Source organism: Staurois parvus, unplaced genomic scaffold (genome assembly GCF_062004578.1).
Source record: "Staurois parvus isolate SC_StPar_1 unplaced genomic scaffold, SC_StPar_1.0 ptg000052l, whole genome shotgun sequence".
In the NCBI taxonomy this organism is placed as follows: domain Eukaryota; kingdom Metazoa; phylum Chordata; class Amphibia; order Anura; family Ranidae; genus Staurois; species Staurois parvus.
In genome coordinates this window covers 619,433-638,708 of record NW_028317848.1, presented here as the reverse complement: position 1 = coordinate 638,708, position 19,276 = coordinate 619,433, and the positions used below count along the sequence as shown (strand labels likewise).

Genomic DNA, 19,276 nt, shown 5'->3' with positions numbered 1-19,276 from the left:
ATATGTGAAACTCCCACCCCATTGTAATACAATAGTAACGTATGTGCAGTGCACCATAGAGTAATATGCCGTTACTGATTGGTCCAGAAATCCTGGAGTTAGTGTGACCTGTGTAAAATGTGACTTTAGAGGATGAGAAATGATAGTTGAGAAAACAGGTTTCATAACCGATTGCGAGATTGAGTTACCAAAGAAGCTGAGAATCTTCACACAATAAATTGTGTGAAGATTCACTTCAGAGTCTCTCTGTTTTTTTAGAGAAAAAAACAAAACAAAAAAACAATCACCTCTGGGTGATCAATGTACACTGTAAGGATTTTAACAAACTCTGTTGCACAGCCCTACCTGTGTCTGCTCTGAAAAAAAGTGGTTTGTTTGTCTGTAGAGGAATTGAATGGGATGCTTTTGCAGTGTTCTAATGAGGAAAGTTGAAGGGTCTGCATCCCTCTAGAGGTGATTAACCCTTTAGGGAGTATCTCACCAAAAATTACATTTTTGTTGCAGAGTATGCCTTAAAGTACAACTAAGGGCAAAACTTTTTTTCAGTTTTGGATAGAGTGGAGATGAATTGCAATACCTGTCAGTTTTTATTGCTCTCTGTTCCCGTTACAGAGATTCACCTTCTCTATTTGTCCGGTTTATACCATTATCATTAAATGTAAAAGAAAATGCCATATTTTGGGTTGTCCCCAGAAAAGTAATAGAGGGAATATCTTCCAATATAGAAATAGTTCTTTTGACCTGGAGGTTTTAGCTATGGGACAGGGAGTGAAGAGAAATCTCCTCAATGGGACACAGATGGCAAAAAAAAAAGTGAGATGATTGTAACCCTATCCTATACTCTATACAGAATTTTTAAAAAAAAGACGTTTTGCCTATAGTTTTACTTTAATTCTGACTTGTATCTTAGTGAAAACTTTTGAGAAAATCAGTGAGCCAATCACCGAAGTAGAAAATGACATGTTGGTGGATGTTCCATACACCAGCGGTGTAAAGACTCCTCCAGGTTGCCATATTGCACTGAATTTTATATTAATTTACAGCACTGCAGATTGAAAAAGAAGGGTCATTTTTAATAACATTCATAGTGGAGTTACCTTTTAATTATCCAATTATTTTCCCATTTACTTGTTTTATCTGCACATGATTGTGTGAACATTCTCAATTTCTTTAGTACATCAGCTTCATTGTTTTGTTGAGATTTGTCAGCATATGCTTCTTTCTGGAATATAAATGGTGTGATAAATTAGTACAATTTCTGGGATTCAGTGATCTTTATTTAAAGGAAATGTTTACAGAGACATACAGTATATGTACACTGTCATAGGTGACTTGCTTGCAAATGCTACTTGCTTGGCTGTCAGATCAATCCTGTGGCTTCAGTACTTTGAATATTTTGAGTTTTGTACCCAACGATTATCGGACTGTACCCTCACTTGCTTTGTGTGGTATCAAGATCTTTCAGGCACCTCTGATTAAAAGAACCATTTGACCACAAAATGGTCAGCACAAGCTGCTTTCTTTGTAGACAAATGAACTTTTATCCTAGAAGTAAAGTATAACACAGCATAAAAAATATCAGCACTATCACTCTTCTCAAATATTTACAATGGGATTCAAAATGTTGCTTTTCACAAATGCTAATGATATTATGCTGAGAGCAAAGATTCACTTTTTACAAGTAGGAGATTCAATTCAATAAGATGTAATTATGTTATAGCCAAGGATATGAAGGTTTTAGTTTACAAAACTGAGCCTAGGGCCTCTTGTGGAGACCATTCTGCAACCATGAATGCTTTAAATCACTATGCAGATCAGAAATGTGTAGGCTACTTGTGCTGGTTCAGTGATGCAGAGTATGGAGACCAGAGGATCAGCAACACAACCAGGCAACTAGCATTTGCAGGTGGAGGTCATTAAAGCAACCTACATATTCCTTTCAGGATCCTTACCCTTTTATACCTGAAATTAGACTGTAATTTCAGTAAATTCTGCAAGAAATGTAGCCTCATGTCCACTGGTGTGACCACGAGTGGACAGTATAGTTTGTGTAAATCATTACATTCATCTGGTCAGAAATGTGTTTTCACTTCCATCCAGAATGGAGAAATCTTACAAGAGTTACATACGGCTATGAACTTTTTTTAGGCTGTTCATTTTGCAAATAATTTTTCACTTAGTTTAGTGAGATGAAGCTAACTAAAAATTCCCTTGCAAAGTGAACAGCATATTTGCCTTTAGTAATTCAGCCCTTGTGGACCACACTGATTATCCCAGAACTGTGATGTGTAGTGATTAACACACTTCTCCATACCAGAAAATAGTCAGTAATTCCTTCACTTTCGGACACTGACTGGAGTGGCAGGCAATCAAAAAATAAGGTAAGCATTAAGCTGATATGCAGGGCAGGGTTAAAATAAACTTTTTTTTTGTCCTGGATGTGCAAATTATTGTTTTTGTCTTTAAGCCTAGGAAGCAAGTCTGTGATAGAACAACTACCTTTTTGAAAAATTCACTGGGGCCATGCTAGCACCAATTTTTACTATGGCGTGTTCAGATTCACTATAAAAGTCCATCTACCGAAGTAATAAGGCAGAGACCAAGATATTTATAGCTCCATGTGAATCCCTTCAAGTTTTATAAAGACATACTGATCACTAGCTGCCAAATTTAGTGAACTCTAAATATTTGTAACATTGTTTACATTTTTGCATATTCAAATCAGAGTAGTAACTGGCTATGGGAGTCTCAAAGGCTAAAACTAGTTTTATTACTATTAAGGGATTTAAGGACATAATTAATTGTGTCCATAAGGCAGAATTTTCCCTAGGGTCCAACAGCACTGAATACGCAGTACAGAGACTAAATGCAAATAATGATTTTATACAAATACATAGATTAAGCAAAATGTGTTGGCAGCCGAAGCTTTACATTGTAAATGTTTATTTGTAAAATGGGTTATTCAGTGTTTGTGTTCAGTTCAAGGCCTTAAACAGTCTTGGTTCCTTCTAAGTAGTTTTAAAATGCAAGGTGCTCCTAGGGTTTGGATGTTGTCCAGCATATTTGCATTCATCTTTGCAAATGGTTGTGCGCTTTTGAAGTTAAAGACTAAGTGGACTCTTGGCATTGGTTGGCTTAGTGGGTTAAGTCTTGCTGAGTGCTGGTTAAAGACTGGGGGAACCGCAGAATTCTGTTCAGAATGTCATAAGTTATTTGATATTTTGATGCCTTTTCTAGATCAGTTTTATTAAAGGGTTGTGTATGTATGAAAGCTGTTTCAGAAATTTGATAGTTGATAAAGGTAGTTTCAGACTAACTCACAGGTCTTAAATAGCTGTCACATTGGTTGCTAGGTTCTTCAAACTAGGCAACAGACCATCTACTGTAGTGGGCTTTCCTTTTTGCATATGGCAGAGGACATATTCACAAAGCGAAGTTGTCCTGTCCCAGAGCACATAGTACACTTTCCATATACCAGATATTAATAACCTATTAACTAGACTGCTCTTTTCATAAAATCAATAGGCCCTAAACCAGACCCTTGTTATTAGTTGTACAAAGATCTTAAGGTTACCATTTCTTTACACAGCTGGTCTCTACAATTGCAGCTATCTGGCATGGTCTATCTCACTTTTAGAGTGTGTGACCAGACCCTGCAGGACTGAATTTTGCAGGGATATCCTGGAAGTGACCTTTTGGTGCTGGGTTCCATGTAAGATGCTTTCCAGTTCCCATTCTGGTAACAAGTCAACCTTGAAGCTCTTTCTGGGTTAAAAGCCATTGGCGATGTTTCAGTGCTTGCCCTGCCTCTGATGTTTTACTCTGTTAGTAAGTCAATCAGTCTGAGCATTTATAGCTACTTCATTTGTATCATTGGGTGCTTGCAAAAATTCCCATTTTCCTCTAGTTCCTGTCACAGAAGGGGTTAACAATGAGGGAGTGGGTGTTGATGTAATGCGCTAGGTGTTGCACTCTACTTACTCAACTAGCAGTTTCAGGCTGCCTCTGACTACATAAGGTTTAAGTGTGTTGCTGGGCCTTCCCCTGCAGATATTTTGGTGGATCTGCCAATGGCCCAAGTGGCTTTTGAGACGTTGCACACCATGACTATATCTGACTCTGATTCTGAGGTACTCTGATCTCTACCTGACAAGATTATCCTTAGTGAGTTGCAATAATCTATTATTACTAATGAACTTAGCTTTTATTAATGCAGTGCACACTACTCTAAAACTGGGGGATCAGCCTGGTATTCCCATCTTACCTGCATGGTCATCGAGACGTCTCTTTGGACCAGCCATTGATTTTATTATCAAGTATGTCACTGAAGGCAGAAGCACCCATCTTCCTCAGCTCCAAGGGAAAGGTCTTCCAAGTTGTTTCCCTTTCATTTTTTTACTTCTGGAGTATGTACATCTAGGACTCCCATACTTGGTTCTCTGGCCACCTGCAAAGTCTGCAATAAAAATCCTGCTAATGCTCAGAGAAGCATTCATCAGCAAGAGGGAGCTTTCCAAAGTGGAAGTACATTTGCTAATCCTTGTAGACTCCAAGGTAATTTGTTTCAATACTTATATATATAGCTTCCACAGTATTTTCCTATTCCTTCCCTTTGCCAGGGGGACTGAATGAACTCTGTGGTCACGTAGGATGCATACCTACAGATAACTGTCCTTTCAGCACTCTTACTTTTCAGTCGTACCCCACCACGCCACATATTTCCTGGGTGCTGACCCTATTGCTTGCCCTAGTGCATTCTCATGGCATGCCCATTATTGAATACTTAGGTGATATCCTTTGAAATCAACAATTGGCATGGGCTTTTTTGGACAATGGTGCTGGAATAATGTTATCACTTGCAAGCAGCCAAGACCAGAATGTTTTCTTTTTGTTGAAAAATCTACAGTGTATTTGTTCTCATGTCTGTGATCCTCAGGATAGGAAATACCTGTCTCTGAGTTGTAACAGGAGCAATTGTATGTCTATGGGTAACCAGCCTCTTTTCTCCAGTCTTCACAGACCATCTCAATTTATCACTCTGTTGTTGTGTGACAAGTCATCTGGGTTTTTGAGCAGACATTGTTGCCTGCCCCATAGGATCAATCAATTCCTGGCCTGGTGGAGCAGTCTTCCAGCTCTTGATTCAGGAAAGACTTCCCTTTCCACCTTATGCAAAATCCCATCACTGGATAATCTCCTTTCCAGGTGTACATGGTAAAGCTTCAAGAAATGTGGTTCCTTGTACACCACTGAATCATCCACTTGTTGGGTCACCTGATCAGAATCTAGTTGAACAATGCCACAGAACAGGCTTGCCTTTACCCTCAAGAAGGAACAGGAGATCTTGCTGAAAGAATAGTAGTTCAGATCATGACCTGGGCAGAGCTTCATATTCTAGTTCCATTCGCTGTGCTCAACTTTGGTGTATTCAGTTGGTGATCTATCTTCCCCAACTGGTTACATCTGGACATGGAGGAGGGGTCCATATACCCAAGTGTATTCAAGTACCTTAATTGCAGATGGACAGCCATATGTTGGCATTCTTATATCCTAGTTCAACTGCATTCTGAAAACGCTTGTTTCCAGGTGCAGGAATTGCTTTGTGACTTAGTAAAATCTTTACACCCAAGTTCAGGCCTTCCCACTCTATTTTCTTGGTCTGACACGAGAGGCTGGGCTTTCAGGCAAATCTTCCTTGCTTTGCATTGACACACATTAGAACGTACATAAAATGGATGGAAATGTACATCCATTTTCCCTGCATTTTATTATAAGTCAGTGTGGATTCAGCCTTTCAGTAACTGAACTGGAGCAAGCATGGAAAATTATGTTAGAACTCTTGATCTGCATTCTTGTTCCAAATGTGGCTACTGAATCAAAATGACACCCAAGCAACAAGCTCTTCTAAACAGAGAGGTCAGTAATAGTGGCCTTCATATTCTGTCAGCACAGGTTTCCTTTGGGTATGAAAGTATTTATTTTTAATCTCAACTGTTGACCCATTAAAAAATCACCTTTTTTTTTTAAATGTGCAAATACCTTTATAGTTATTGGTCAGTATTCTTTAATAATAACTAATGTGTTGTCCAAATGTTTTATGCTATGTTAATTTTAATGCCAAAACTTCCTTTGCATAATTGTGTTTTCATCCTATCATAGATACTGGGAAGACATTGCCAGAAAGCCTTGATTACACCAAAATCTGGCTACAGACAGCAGCAGGAGACGCCAATACCAGAACAGGGATTCCTCCACCACTGATCACACTACAAATAAAAGATTTCCTGAATGGACCAGGTAGCGTTGTTTTTCTTGTTTCATTCGTTTTTGTTTTCATGGTAATATACAGTATAACAACCGTGTCACTCACACAGGGGCAAATGAACAACATACATCAGGTTTAAGGTATACGTTGTAGTAAGAATCAACAGTGAGTTGTCAGTGAGGAGTTCAACAATGGGAGCAGCAAAACATGGTAACTTGTATTGGTACTTAAGCAAGGCATAGGGGATAAGAACCATTAGGTAGGGGCTGTAAATCTGTAGTCTCTCATAACAGTCTTACAGGCGTCATAGTTCAACCCAGCTTACAAACGATTTGTTTTCTATTGTAACTTGTGTTTGTCAGTCATATTGTTTTTGAACAGCCATCACATGTTACAGCACAGCTCTTCCAGGCTTAGACAGCAGACGATGCATTCTAATGCAGAACAAAGTAAGCATAACAGACCACAGTCATATTGTGCTCATGGAGTCTGGTTTTCAAACTTCTGGCTGATTACAAAGCTGCTGTGAATTCTTATGTGAAGTTGTTCTCAAACAGCACTACCTACCCTGAACCAGATGTTTAGTGTGATTTTCTCAGCTCAGTGCTTTCCCCATTACTTCTGAGCAATCAGTAGATTTCTTTCCAGCATTTACCTGTATCCACTAAGTACTTTAGGAAGGCACGGTACTTGGAGCTCTATTTTAGGCCTCATTGCCCTTAGTATTGAAGTTTATCTGGGCAATTAGGAAATTAAACCCAGTACACATGTACCGAAATTCAGTTGGTTCAATGATTGGCTTCTGTCAAACAGTCATGCTGGACAACCAACATTTGATCAGTGATCACAGCCAATGGCTGCAAGCACTGGTCTCTGATTCTTATGGAAGGAATAAGGAGTCTGTCCTGTCAGAATACAACAGAACAGCTGGAGAAATGCCTGCATCAGCATTCCTTGTATTGATGCATGCATCTCTCAATTTCCTTTTGTCCAACCCGCTGCTTGAATGAAAAAAAAGCTACATGTATACCCAGCTTTAGTTAGGATCTTAACCCCTAGCTTTGTTTTGTTTGGCATTCACTTTTATCTATTGCAAACAGAACTGGGTTTTTCTGAGTGTACAAGCAATCTGCAGGACCTAGTTCCACTTTAGCTTCTATGTGAAAGAACTCCCTATGGTCTGGTTCAGCTTTCTGCTGAGGACCACCTCTGAGCCATCTCTCAGCCATTGGTTCTTTCAGGAACACTTTTGGTATCCAAGATAGACCTCATAAGTGTATACCAACTTCTGTCAACAGATAGACCATCATCCTACCCCTTTCTGTCAAGGTGTAATCTCCTAGATTTGTGCTTGATTCTTTTTTTTTTTTTCTTCATTAAGCAATTATTGCTGGATTTGCTAGGCTACCACATGATCTTCTGTTCACACATACTTTCATGTTCTACCAGCCAGTTAGTCAGGCCTTATTGATGCTATTTTCAGACATGGAGTCTACAGGTCCCACTATTCTGTGTTTATTTTAATGCTCATGGTACTGCTTTGCAACAAAACTGAGGCATGATGGTTTGGGCAGGGTTATCCATTGGCAAATGTTTTTTTTTTTTTGCCAGTGTCCATCTTTCCTGTTGGTATCAGTATAACATGAGATTCTATAGAATTCCTGTGTCCCTCAAAGGACTCCAAGAAAAGTACTTTACACTGAGTACAAAAATCATATTTCTCCTGTAGAATAACTGTCTAGGGAAGAACATTTTCAGTGCTGCCAGATAAAATTCTTTACAGGTCAGAGTTAAGTTGTTTGAAATCCGGAAGCATCTGTAGGGTCTCCTTTATGTGTCTTTTCAGGGGTTTTAATCTTGGCTGTTAGAGATGTTATCTTTGATGTAAATTCCTTTTTCTTATCCAAAATTATATATTGATTAAAAAGAGCCTCAAAGTAGCTTTAAACACTTAATGGGTATTCTTGTCCACAAAAGTGGACAAAATAAGTGAATTTAATATTTAGAACATGTGCCTTATTGATTATGTTTTTTTTTACTTTGAAAGTTGTATTGCCTGGTTGGTAGATAAGGAATGTTTTCTGATTTTGTAATAACACAATTGAAGGTTCAGTGCAATATTTTTTATTCTGGAGTAGGACTTGGGTGGAGAGAGATAATGCCCCCTCTCCCCTGCTTGGCATGAATCTCTAGATATGTTAAAATCTAAATAAGGCTCTAGACAAGTGAGGTCAACTTAGTAAATATAAGGTGCTTAAAGTTTCCTCCCATAAATCCACACAATCCCACACAATAGCTTTGTTTTGTTCATTTGATATTTTTAGTACATTACAATGTGACACACCCAGGAAAAACATTATGTGTAAAAGTTAAAGCCTGAGTTTACAAAAAAAATAAAAATAAAACAGTAGAAAAATGGACATTGCTTTCCTTCAGTGTAATGTGTCCCTTGTGTTGCATACCTTAGCAGAAATCGTCCTGCCCCACCCTCACTCAGCCCCCATTTTTTTTTTTTTTTTTTATAGGGTGTCTAAAACAGGTCAGACCTGATCTTGCCCTCTATGTAGTCCTGCAACAACAGATCACGTCTAATAAAAATATATTGCTGGCTGGATTAAACCTGTAAAAGCTCTGAAAATTGCCACATCATCCTTCATGCCTGAGTACTCCATCCCACTACCTCTCCTCCCACCAATATGTGTCCTGGACTTACTTGTCCCTCCTGGGTACCATCGTGGCAAGTCTCTGCTGTGAAAAAAGATCCCAGAAGTGTTCAACTCCTGAGCGCTTTCAGGTTCTGTGGCAACAAAAAAATTAAACAGTGATTTCAAGTGCAGTTTTACAACAGTGCCGGTATGAATAGCTGTGCTATCCCAGCACTGTTTTAAAACAGCACCTAGTACTAAATTGGTTAATGAAATATTACAAAACTCATTCAGATCAATACATTTTGGTGTTTTGAATGGCATCCCAACGCACTAATGCATTCGTTGATAAAGCATCTTCACTTCACCATAACACACAAGCAGTGTATTATGGTGCAATACATCAGAAAAGTGATGGTGAAATTAAAATTTTTGGCTATGGTGGAAGATCATTTAAATTGAATGGGCTGCAATGCAACCGATCACTATAGTTTGAATAGACCTTTATGCAGACAGCAGTTAAATTTACAATTAACATTAACTCTAAATTATTGTAACTCCTATTTTTTCTTAACTTTCATTTAATCATCTTCTCTTTGACAATTACTCCGGGTTACAGGGTAAGGCTTCATTTGTCAGCTGTCAATCCTGCCCCACACAGGGCTGTACAGGTAGGGGACCAGTGAACCACAGCATAAACTGCCACACTCTTATCTATAGCTGAAATCTTTTTTTTTTCCACTTTGAATAGTATGGAATGACTAAAACCCATCACTTTTATTCATCTGTGTCCTGTTGTCTTGTACACATAACAGAAAATAAAAAGAAATATTTCCAAAGCATAGGATATGCCTTCTTAGACAAATGTCTTTAAAAAAGTGTCCCCATTGGAAGATTTCAAAGATTCCCTCTTTATTTCTATTATGGTGACAGCTCCAAATTTTCTTTTCCCCCTCATTTTCAGTTTTGTGTCAGTGGTGGTCCCCAGAACTAACAGGGTCAATCTATCTAACAAGGACAACAAAAACCTAAGAAATGTTCTCACCTTTCCTCACTTTACAGAAAGTTTTTGTTTTATATTTAAAGTAAATTTCATTAATGATGTTTGTCGAGTCAGGAACCAATATTTGTGACTATTAAAATTTAACAGTATATGTATATTTTTGGAAGTGTTAATTGAATTACTTTTATCCAAAATTTAATCTTTATTTTATTGTTTAAAAATTAAATGATCTTAAAATTTAAAAAAGTGAGGAAAATGTACTTATCTAAAGGAAAATAAATTACAAGATAGTCGATAAAAAATCTAAGTTGTTCTTGCTATTTTTGTCATTTTTCTTTTGTTGTAATACAGTATATGTTATAAAAAAATTGCTCACACAATAATTGTCCGTATATAACCACTGTTAGAGTTGGAAAAAGCAGATTTAAATAAATATAATACATAAGGGATTTTTCTTTTTTACATACTACAAGTAGAGCCTATTAAGAGTTTTGTGATTGTGTTGCTTTTTGGTTTATTCATACTACACATAAAATTATAGAAATTAACCTCTACCAGTTAGCCAGTTACCATATGTAATAGTATTTTTATATCTGTAAATGTAAACAGTTGTAAAAACATTTTCTAAAAATGCTAAAATATGATCTTTTTTTAAACAGGTTAGTATTTGAATATGTCACAAGATAGTGAAACATTTTTACAAATTTTTAAACGATTTTACTTTTTTTTCAAAAGTGTATCAGTAGTGAATTGTATTTGTAGGTATCCAGGTGAACTGGAACTGAAGGCAGGTGTTTTATTGCTTTAACCACACAAAATGATGCCCTAAACATCAGGAATAGATTATTTTTATTATTATTATTTTTTATTAATATCTAAGGCTCATAGACATTGCTCTGTACATGAAGTAATAACAGTGACGTGAATTACAGACTTCAAAAAAACAAGGATGGTGACTTGGTGTACTAAGTAGGGAGAATTCTGCCTATATAGGAGCTTCAATTCTTTTGTGTTTCAAAAGCAATGCGGCACAAAAAAAAAAACTCTGTTAGTCAATAATTTAGTCTTTAATTTAGTGCTTCTGTTATTGGTTTATGTTGTATAACAATTATCTCTATATTACAGAAAGTTGTAGCATATTTAGTCCCTATTGTGTGAAGCTGCTGCTTTTCCGAAGTCGCATGAAACTCTTGTGTATAATTTGAAGCAGCAGTACCACCTAGGGGTTATTTTTGTTCAAACTAGTTTTTGATTTTTTTTCCCTATGCTTTCCCTCTTTTTTTAAGCCTTGCTGGTGTTCTTGCTATTGTCAGTGTGATCAGACTATAGTACTCTAGACATCTTCCTTCCTCAGTGTATTTATTGGTGTAAATTCTAATATCAGTGCGTTATGGTTTGTTAAGCATATTTTGGAGAGGTACCATGAGTTCACAAATGTAAATGTGACAGCTAAAAAAACATATCTGCACAAATTCAGCCACTTAAACAGCTACTGTATGTAGGTTCCTAAAGAAATGTTTTTTGCCTTTTTCATTGAAGTGATAAACCAAAAATTGAATAGCCTAAATGCTGTCAATAAAAACTCTCGGAAAATAGGCATTTTGTGTTACCATATAGAGAAACATAAAGAGAAACAAAAAAAAAAAGCTTTATCAGCTGATATTCAGTTAAAAGTTTAATGTGTGCATTATAAGTTATTTCTGAAAGAAAAAGTAGAGGTTGCTCCCACTTGTACTACATTAGATATAGAACACCTGCATGCCAATATAAAACTTATGCATTTGCCAAAAAATTGGGTGTTGAAAGAGCTATATTGTTTTAAACTTTAGTTATTCAGCTCATTTAGGATCTGCATAGACATGTGGCCATCATGTTTTAATATTCTGATTCTCCTATTGCAATACCTTCTTTAAAAAGTGAGTTCATGGAGTAATGTTGTATAGTTTCAAATGTTCAGATTACATTTTTTTTCTTCATTAGATATACATATATAGTGTAATGTACAGTACATACAGTACAACTAAAATATATAATTTAGCAGAGCTGAATTATATTTTCCACTGTAAACCATTTGTTTGTAATATTCTTTTTAAACTAAAACTTTAACTGTTACATTCAAAAACATTTTCTTTTCTTGTACTGTGTCTGCTTTGCCCTGGGAATTCTGAACTATTATTACTGACTGAATATTTGGGACATTTAAAAGAAACCATTATGTATATTATAATTCTTTTTATTTTATTTTTATCTATCACTACATTACATATAGTTCTTATATATAAAATATTTTGTGCATCAACTTTTTTAGCAAATTGTTACCATTTGCAGCAAAGTATCTGTTTTTATATGTGTTAATTTTTTCTATTGCTTTTCATTAATCACAATTTCAATGTTTTGAAAGATAAGGGTTGAATATGTAACTTTTCAGTGGCACAAATATCTTTGTGTACATTAAAAACCACTATTAAAGGTGAGATAAGTAGTGTTAATAATATACTCTTATGCCTATTCTTAAGAAGAATTTTATAAATAACAATCAGCAATCATTTTTAAATCAAATAAAGTGTGTGCAGTGGACAGCCATATTCACTTATTAAAATTGTATTGCTGTTCCTTCTGCTTAGTAATGCAACAAAGCATTTGTGCTTTACTACTCCAATCTCTGTCCACTCCTGCACTCTGATCACTCCATTATGCTGATATCAAATGTATTCTCTCCAAAAATGCTGTTTTTATTTTTATTGGGTACATATGAAAAGAAGAATTTTTTTTTTTTTTTTTTACTTCTTATTCCTACACAGGGCTAAGACTTTTAGTTAAGCTATGATAAAGTACAAGCTTTCAGCACAAATTTATACTGAGCTTTCAGATGGAAGTTTAGTGTGGCATTTGTAAAATAAATGTATGCTAGAATAATGTATTGAAATATTATCCTCGGTGCAAAAACCTGCCTGTTCCTGGACTGTAATCTTTTTTCATTAGTTACCTCATAGCTGTTTGTCAGAGAATATATATACCACATTACATTTTCTCCCTGCCACAAAAATATTTTGCTTTCATTTAAAAAGGCACAATTACACCCATTAGCTAGCTTAGTATTATATGAAAGGCTGAAAAAGGCTCGGCTACCAAAAACCCTTTAGAATAATATATCCAGCAGGTGATAGATTAGTTGGAACAAATTGGAACCATTGCACTTAAGGGTTCCTGGTTTCCATCAAACTGTTTTAAAAATGTCGTCATTTTAATACACAATCTCGAGCCCCGCGGAACAGTCCACAGCAGGTTAATTTGAATCATATGATGTGTCACTGCCCTCAGCTGACATGAGCCGCGTTCCATGTGTGAAGCTATAATAAATCCAATCCCAACCGAGGCAAATTCCCAGTGAGAAGGTGAACTAATCCAGGCCTCACACTGCCATGCTAGCCTTCCGTAATTGAAAGCAGGGCCACCTGTTCCCAACTCTGTTAGCCTGTGGCAGGGCTAAACTAGAGGGAGACTGGGGAATAGCAGAGGTAGGGAGGGCAAGTGTGTGTGTGCTGTATAAGTGCATCACTGATGTGGGTGCCACTATTTTGTGTTTGTTTATTGTGCATCTCTTTGTGTGCGTGTGTATCACTGGTAGTCTTAAGTATGTCCATGGCAGATTATTTCACTATACCATAAATCCTACTTCATTCTCATGTAACACTGTATGTTAACTCTTTAACAGACAGCTTGTGATCATTTTTAGTTGCAGAATTACTTAACGTGCAATACAACAGGAATGCATCTGTTACCAAAATAATATTGCATTTAAAAGACACTGAAAAAGCATGATGAACAATTAATTTGAAATTACTTACAAATATATTGTGTTTGTTTTCTCTGGGAAACCTGTCACTGCTATGTAAAGCATATTACATATTTAAAAGAAAAAAAATAAAAGTTAGTGTAGGTGAAAATGTCACCAGTTTAGTAAAAAAAAAAATATATATATATATGTATATATAGATATATATAGATATATATCTGTATATATATATATATATATATATATATAGATATAGATATATATAAGACTTTCAGTTAATCTGAAATTGTGGTAAGCTGTGAAATAAAAATCGATACAACATGTTTCAAGATTAATACTCGTATATCATTTTTCTTAAATTGAGTTTTTAAATAACCAGTAAATGTTTTTAAATAATTAAAATATTGTTTTTATTTATTTACATTTTTTTATATTTTTATTATTTTCTGCTTGTCATATTTTAATTGAACATGTATTTTACCTTCTTGGAACATTTTGGGTAAAAAAAGTACAAAAGATGCACAAACATCTCCTTGGGTATAATTTTGCTAAAAAGATGACATGAGCCGCATGTATATAAAGTATACATATAGTCATGTGACAGTCATTTGAAGACCTATAAAACCATTAAATTGAATTTCACATCCAAAGATAAGGGTATATTTGTAATGCCTTATGTGTATCACAGCTGTATGAGGGATTTTTTTTTCTTTACCTACAAAGTATAGAAAATGTTAGGTCAGGTTCCCTTCATGAAAAGTAATTAATCGTTCTTACAAGTTAATCTGTAGGCTGCTTAGCATGACTTCATGTGGAAACCAAAGAATGTGCCCACTTCATTTCATTTTAGCTGTTATGTTAAGCATGGCATTCGTTAACTTTGAAATAAGATTTTTTTCCTCCTTATGATTTAATGATTCTTGACACGTGAGAAGTGGAGCTGGCGGGAGTGCAGACTTTTCTAATTAAGAGAGGGTCATTTGCTAAAAAACATTTCGGCTTCCTGATAGTTTTTCATTAGTCCATTGCAGACATGGTTTTGTGACTTTAACACAGCAGCATTATGCAAACAAGTTTAGGATGAAGGGGATTGAGTTCTGTCTATATGAGTAGTTGCCAACTGTCTCTGAGTTTCAGGGAAAGCTTTTACATTTTTATGTCATCTATTTAACTTGGTGATACCAATATGATTTGTAATTTTCATGAATTATAAGTTGTGTAAAATGTCCTATTAAAATGTAAATAAAGTCAAAAATTCTTTTTTAGTATTGGATTGAGCGGAGAGGGAAAGAACATCTGTCAGGTTTTTATTGCTGCCTGTGCCTTCCTTAGGGAAATTCACCCTCTCTATTTGTCCTGTTTACCATTATCATCGAAAGTAATAGAAAATTTCAAATTTTGGGTTGAAATCAGAATCGTAATAGAGACAAAATCTTCCAATGGGGGGACACAGGTTCTGGTGACACTACAGGATTGCCTCATTTTAGAGGGATTTCCTCTTACTTCCTGTTTTGGCCATGGAACAGGAAGTGACGGGGAATCTCCCTTTGGGGGCACAGAAGGCAAACATAAACTGACAGGGGTTATAACCCTTCCTTATCTAAAAATACCTTTAGTTATACTTTAAAAATTGTGGATAAATATGTAAGCTTCATCAGGCCAATTCTCATTCTGGGGGTTCCCATACCTTTGTGGATGTGGGACTGAATATTTGACTAATTAAAAAAAGGAAACACAATTCCTTGCATTATTGAACCTGAAACCAAATTGGACACAATTACCTTGGTGTGTCAGAAGACATGTAAGCACTTTTATCAGTAACTGTACCTCAATTCCATATTTTCATTGCACAAAAGCAACAGTAAAAATCTTACTAGTTGTAGCTAGCTTGTGTATTTGTGATTTGCTGCTATATATACATAAATATGATAAACATACCTTTTAATTTTCTTTCAGCTGTTTCTAGTTGTCCATATGTAAGATGATGTTGAAGGTCTAGAGAAGGGGTAATAGAGACATATTGGGCAATCCATTGAGTTGTCTGCAGTCATAAGAAAAGGTTAAAAAACCCTCCTTTAGGCCCTTATCATCACAAATGTTTTTAAAACAGAATGGAGAACAATATTGTTAAAGGATAAAGTCTTTTAATCACTTTTTGTTAAACAATTATTATGACAGCTCTCATATCCATAGTACAGTGGACTCTAAAATGAGTTACATAAATAAAATACACTTAGTGGCCACTCGATACATCTACAGTATCTCACAGAAGTGAGTACACCCCTCACATGTTTGTAAATATTTTATTATATCTTTTCATGTGACAACACTGAAGAAATGACAATTTGCTACAATATAAAGTAGTGAGTGTACAGCTTGTATAACAGTGTAAATTTTCTGTCCCCTCAAAATAACTCAACACACAGACAATGTCTACACCACTGGCAACAAAAGTGAGTATACCCCTAAGTGAAAATGTCCAAATTGGGCCATATTAGTCATTTTCCCTCCCTGTTGTCCTGTGACTCGTTAGTGTTACAAGATCTCAGGTGTGAATGGGGAGCAGGTGTGTTAAATTTGGTGTTATCGCTCTCATTCTTTCATACTGATCACTGGAAGTTCAACATGGCACCTCATGGCAAAGAACTCTCTGAGGATCTGAAAAAAATGGTGGTAGGTAAGCTGCCTGAATTGTAAATAGAATAGGTTTAAAAAAGTACTGAAAATTTTTGCTTGGTATTTTGGTCTGTACTAGTTCCCACAGCTCCATCAGATTTGTTGGCCATGCATTCATACTGACAGCTCCCAATTTCACCTTATCATAGAACTGTTCTACATACATATCTTTGATAACCAGATACTGTTTATGGTGTACTTTGAAACAACTATCCAGCATGTTGGAAAATATATATTCTTTGTGGCCACCTTTCTAACTTCTATTTCTATCTATCACTGTCCCTGTTTTCCTGAGATAGTTACGATATAAACTTTTTTCTAATTTAAATACGATATGTGAATCCTATACAGTTGTGACCAAAATTATTCAACCCCCACTGAAATTGAGTGTTTTGGCCAGTTTGACATTGCTTTTGATCATTCAGTCATCTTGCTTACATTTACATTAAAGAGGCACTTGTAGGTCAGACAAATATAACATAACAGTTATAATGAAATAACCACAAATGTCTTTTCTGTGCTCACAGCATTATCAGTTTTATTCAACCCCCAAGTGACATTCAATCTTAGTACTTAGTACAGCATCCTTTTACAGTTATAACAGCTTTTAAACGTGAAGCATAGCTTGACACAAGTGTCTTGCAGCGATCTACGGGTATCTTCGCCCATTCTTCATGGGCAAAGGCCTCCAGTTCAGTCACATTCTTAGGCTTGCGCACTGCAACTGCTTTCTTTAAGTCCCACCAGAGGTTCTCAATCGGATTTAAGTCTGGTGACTGCGATGGCCACTCCAAAATGTTCCAGCCTTTCCTCTGCAACCATGCTCTAGTGGACTTGGAGGTATGCTTGGGATCATTGTCCTGTTGAAAGGTCCAACGTCTCCCAAGCCTCAGGTGTGTGACGGACTGCATCACGTTTCCATCCAATATCTCCTGGTACTGAAGAGAATTCATGGTACCTTGCACACGCTGAAGCTTCCCTGTACCTGCAGAAGCAAAACAGCCCCAAAGCATGATTGACCCTCCACCATGCTTCACAGTAGGCAAGGTGTTCTTTTCATCATAGGCCTTGTTCTTCCTCCTCCAAACATAGCGTTGATCCATGGGCCCAAACAGTTCTAATTTTGTTTCATCAGTCCACAGAACACTATCCCACAACTTTTGTGGTTTGTCCACATGGCTTTTGGCATACTGCAGTCGACTCTTCTTATTCTTTGGAGACAGCAAGGGGGTACGCCTGGGAGTTCTGGCACGGAGGCCTTCATTACGCAGTGTGCGTCTTATTGTCTGGGCTGAAACTTCTGTACCCACATCTGACAAATCTTTTCTCAGTTCCTCAGCAGTCACACGGGGACTTCTCTCCACTCTACGCTTCAGGTAGCGCACAGCAGTCGAAGTCAGCATCTTCTTTCTGCCACGACCAGGTAGCGTTTCAACAGTGCCCTTTGCCTTGAATTTGCGAATGATGCTTCCTAAGGTGTCTCTTGGTATGTTTAACATCTTTGCAATCTTCTTATAGCCATTGCCCTTCCTGTGAAGAGAAATCACCTCTTCTCTTGTCTTCCTGGACCATTCTCTTGCCTTCACCATGTTTGTAACCACACCAGTAAATGTCTAGAAGGAGCTGAGTATCACAGTCATTTTAAAGCTGCCTAATTGGTGCTTATTATGCTTGATTGCTGCTCGGTGACATCCACAGGTGTTTTCAATACCTGATGGAAAGCACCTGTATGAACCTCTGTTCTTCAGAGTGGTAGTCTTTAAGGGGTTGAATAATTGTGGCAATGAAGAAACCACATAAGAACCATTTACTACTGTATTACATAAACAATTGATGTCATTTTAGTTGCATTTGGGTAGTTACAACGTCCTTGTAGGATTTGATTCTGAATACAATTCCAAATGTACACTATAGTCCCTAAACCCCTTTACAGCATTGGGGGTTGAATAATTTTGGTCACAACTGTAGGTCCTTGAACATGATTGTTTAAGGGTTTTTAGTGAGGTTTATTTTGTTCTGAGTGTGTTCTTTGTAATTTAAAAAAAAAGTGATTTGGGTAGAGGTATTGAGCTAAATCTATTTTTTGTTTTTTGAAATTATTGAAATGGGCCTCCAGTATTAATAGGCCAATTCTATGACAAGAAAACACCTCTCTGGGCTTTGGAACCCACTTGTAAAACTGTCTGGGAGAGCTTTACTCATCTCCCATGGCCAGAGTCCAGATGAATGATTACTTTGCGCTAGGCAACAGCACCAGACAGGGGTATCCTCTATCCCTCTTGATTTTTATTCTCAACTTGAAACCCTTGTTGGGACACATCATAGCTAACCAGAACATTGTTGGCATTCAAACTCCCAAAGGGGATCATAAGGTAGTGGGGTATGCCGATGACCTCTTTTTTGTCATTGCATAACCTATCACCTCATTTCTGTGCCTCAAGGAAGAACTTTAGAATTATAGTGAGCTCTCTTACTTCAAAATTAATTTTCACAAATCAGAGGCCTTTAATGTTAACATCCCTCCATAAATTGTGTCTATTTTACAGCCGCACTTCTCATTTAAGTGGGCCCCACATCATATCTGTTATTTAGGAGTTCATTTGACAGCCTCTTTAAAGGACACCTTTGCAGCCAATTTTCCACCACCTCTGACTACAATTAAACAGGATCTTTGATGGTGGTCCGCAAAGTGTTTTTCTTGGTTCGGTAGAAATAACATTCTAAAAATGAATGTCCTCCCCAGGCCACCCTATTCAATACAGACTTTACCAATTAGGATTCCCAAGACCTTTCTAAGGCAAGTTCAAAGTGAATTTATTGCCTTCCTATGGTCCCGAAAATCACACAGATTATCACATTTACTTTTGTCTTGGCCTAAACACTATGGTGGC

General features: G+C 36.7%; 1 protein-coding gene across 1 annotated transcript in view; it reads left to right on the top strand.

Annotated features, from left to right (window-relative positions):
* VPS13B (vacuolar protein sorting 13 homolog B) overlaps nucleotides 1-19,276 on the top strand; it is a 1,305,797-nt gene that overhangs the window by 980,179 nt on the left and 306,342 nt on the right. The window contains exon 35 of the mRNA XM_089666424.1: nucleotides 6,160-6,297. Coding sequence (XP_089522550.1) covers nucleotides 6,160-6,297 — 138 coding nt within the window. The remainder of the gene's footprint in view (nucleotides 1-6,159; nucleotides 6,298-19,276) is intronic.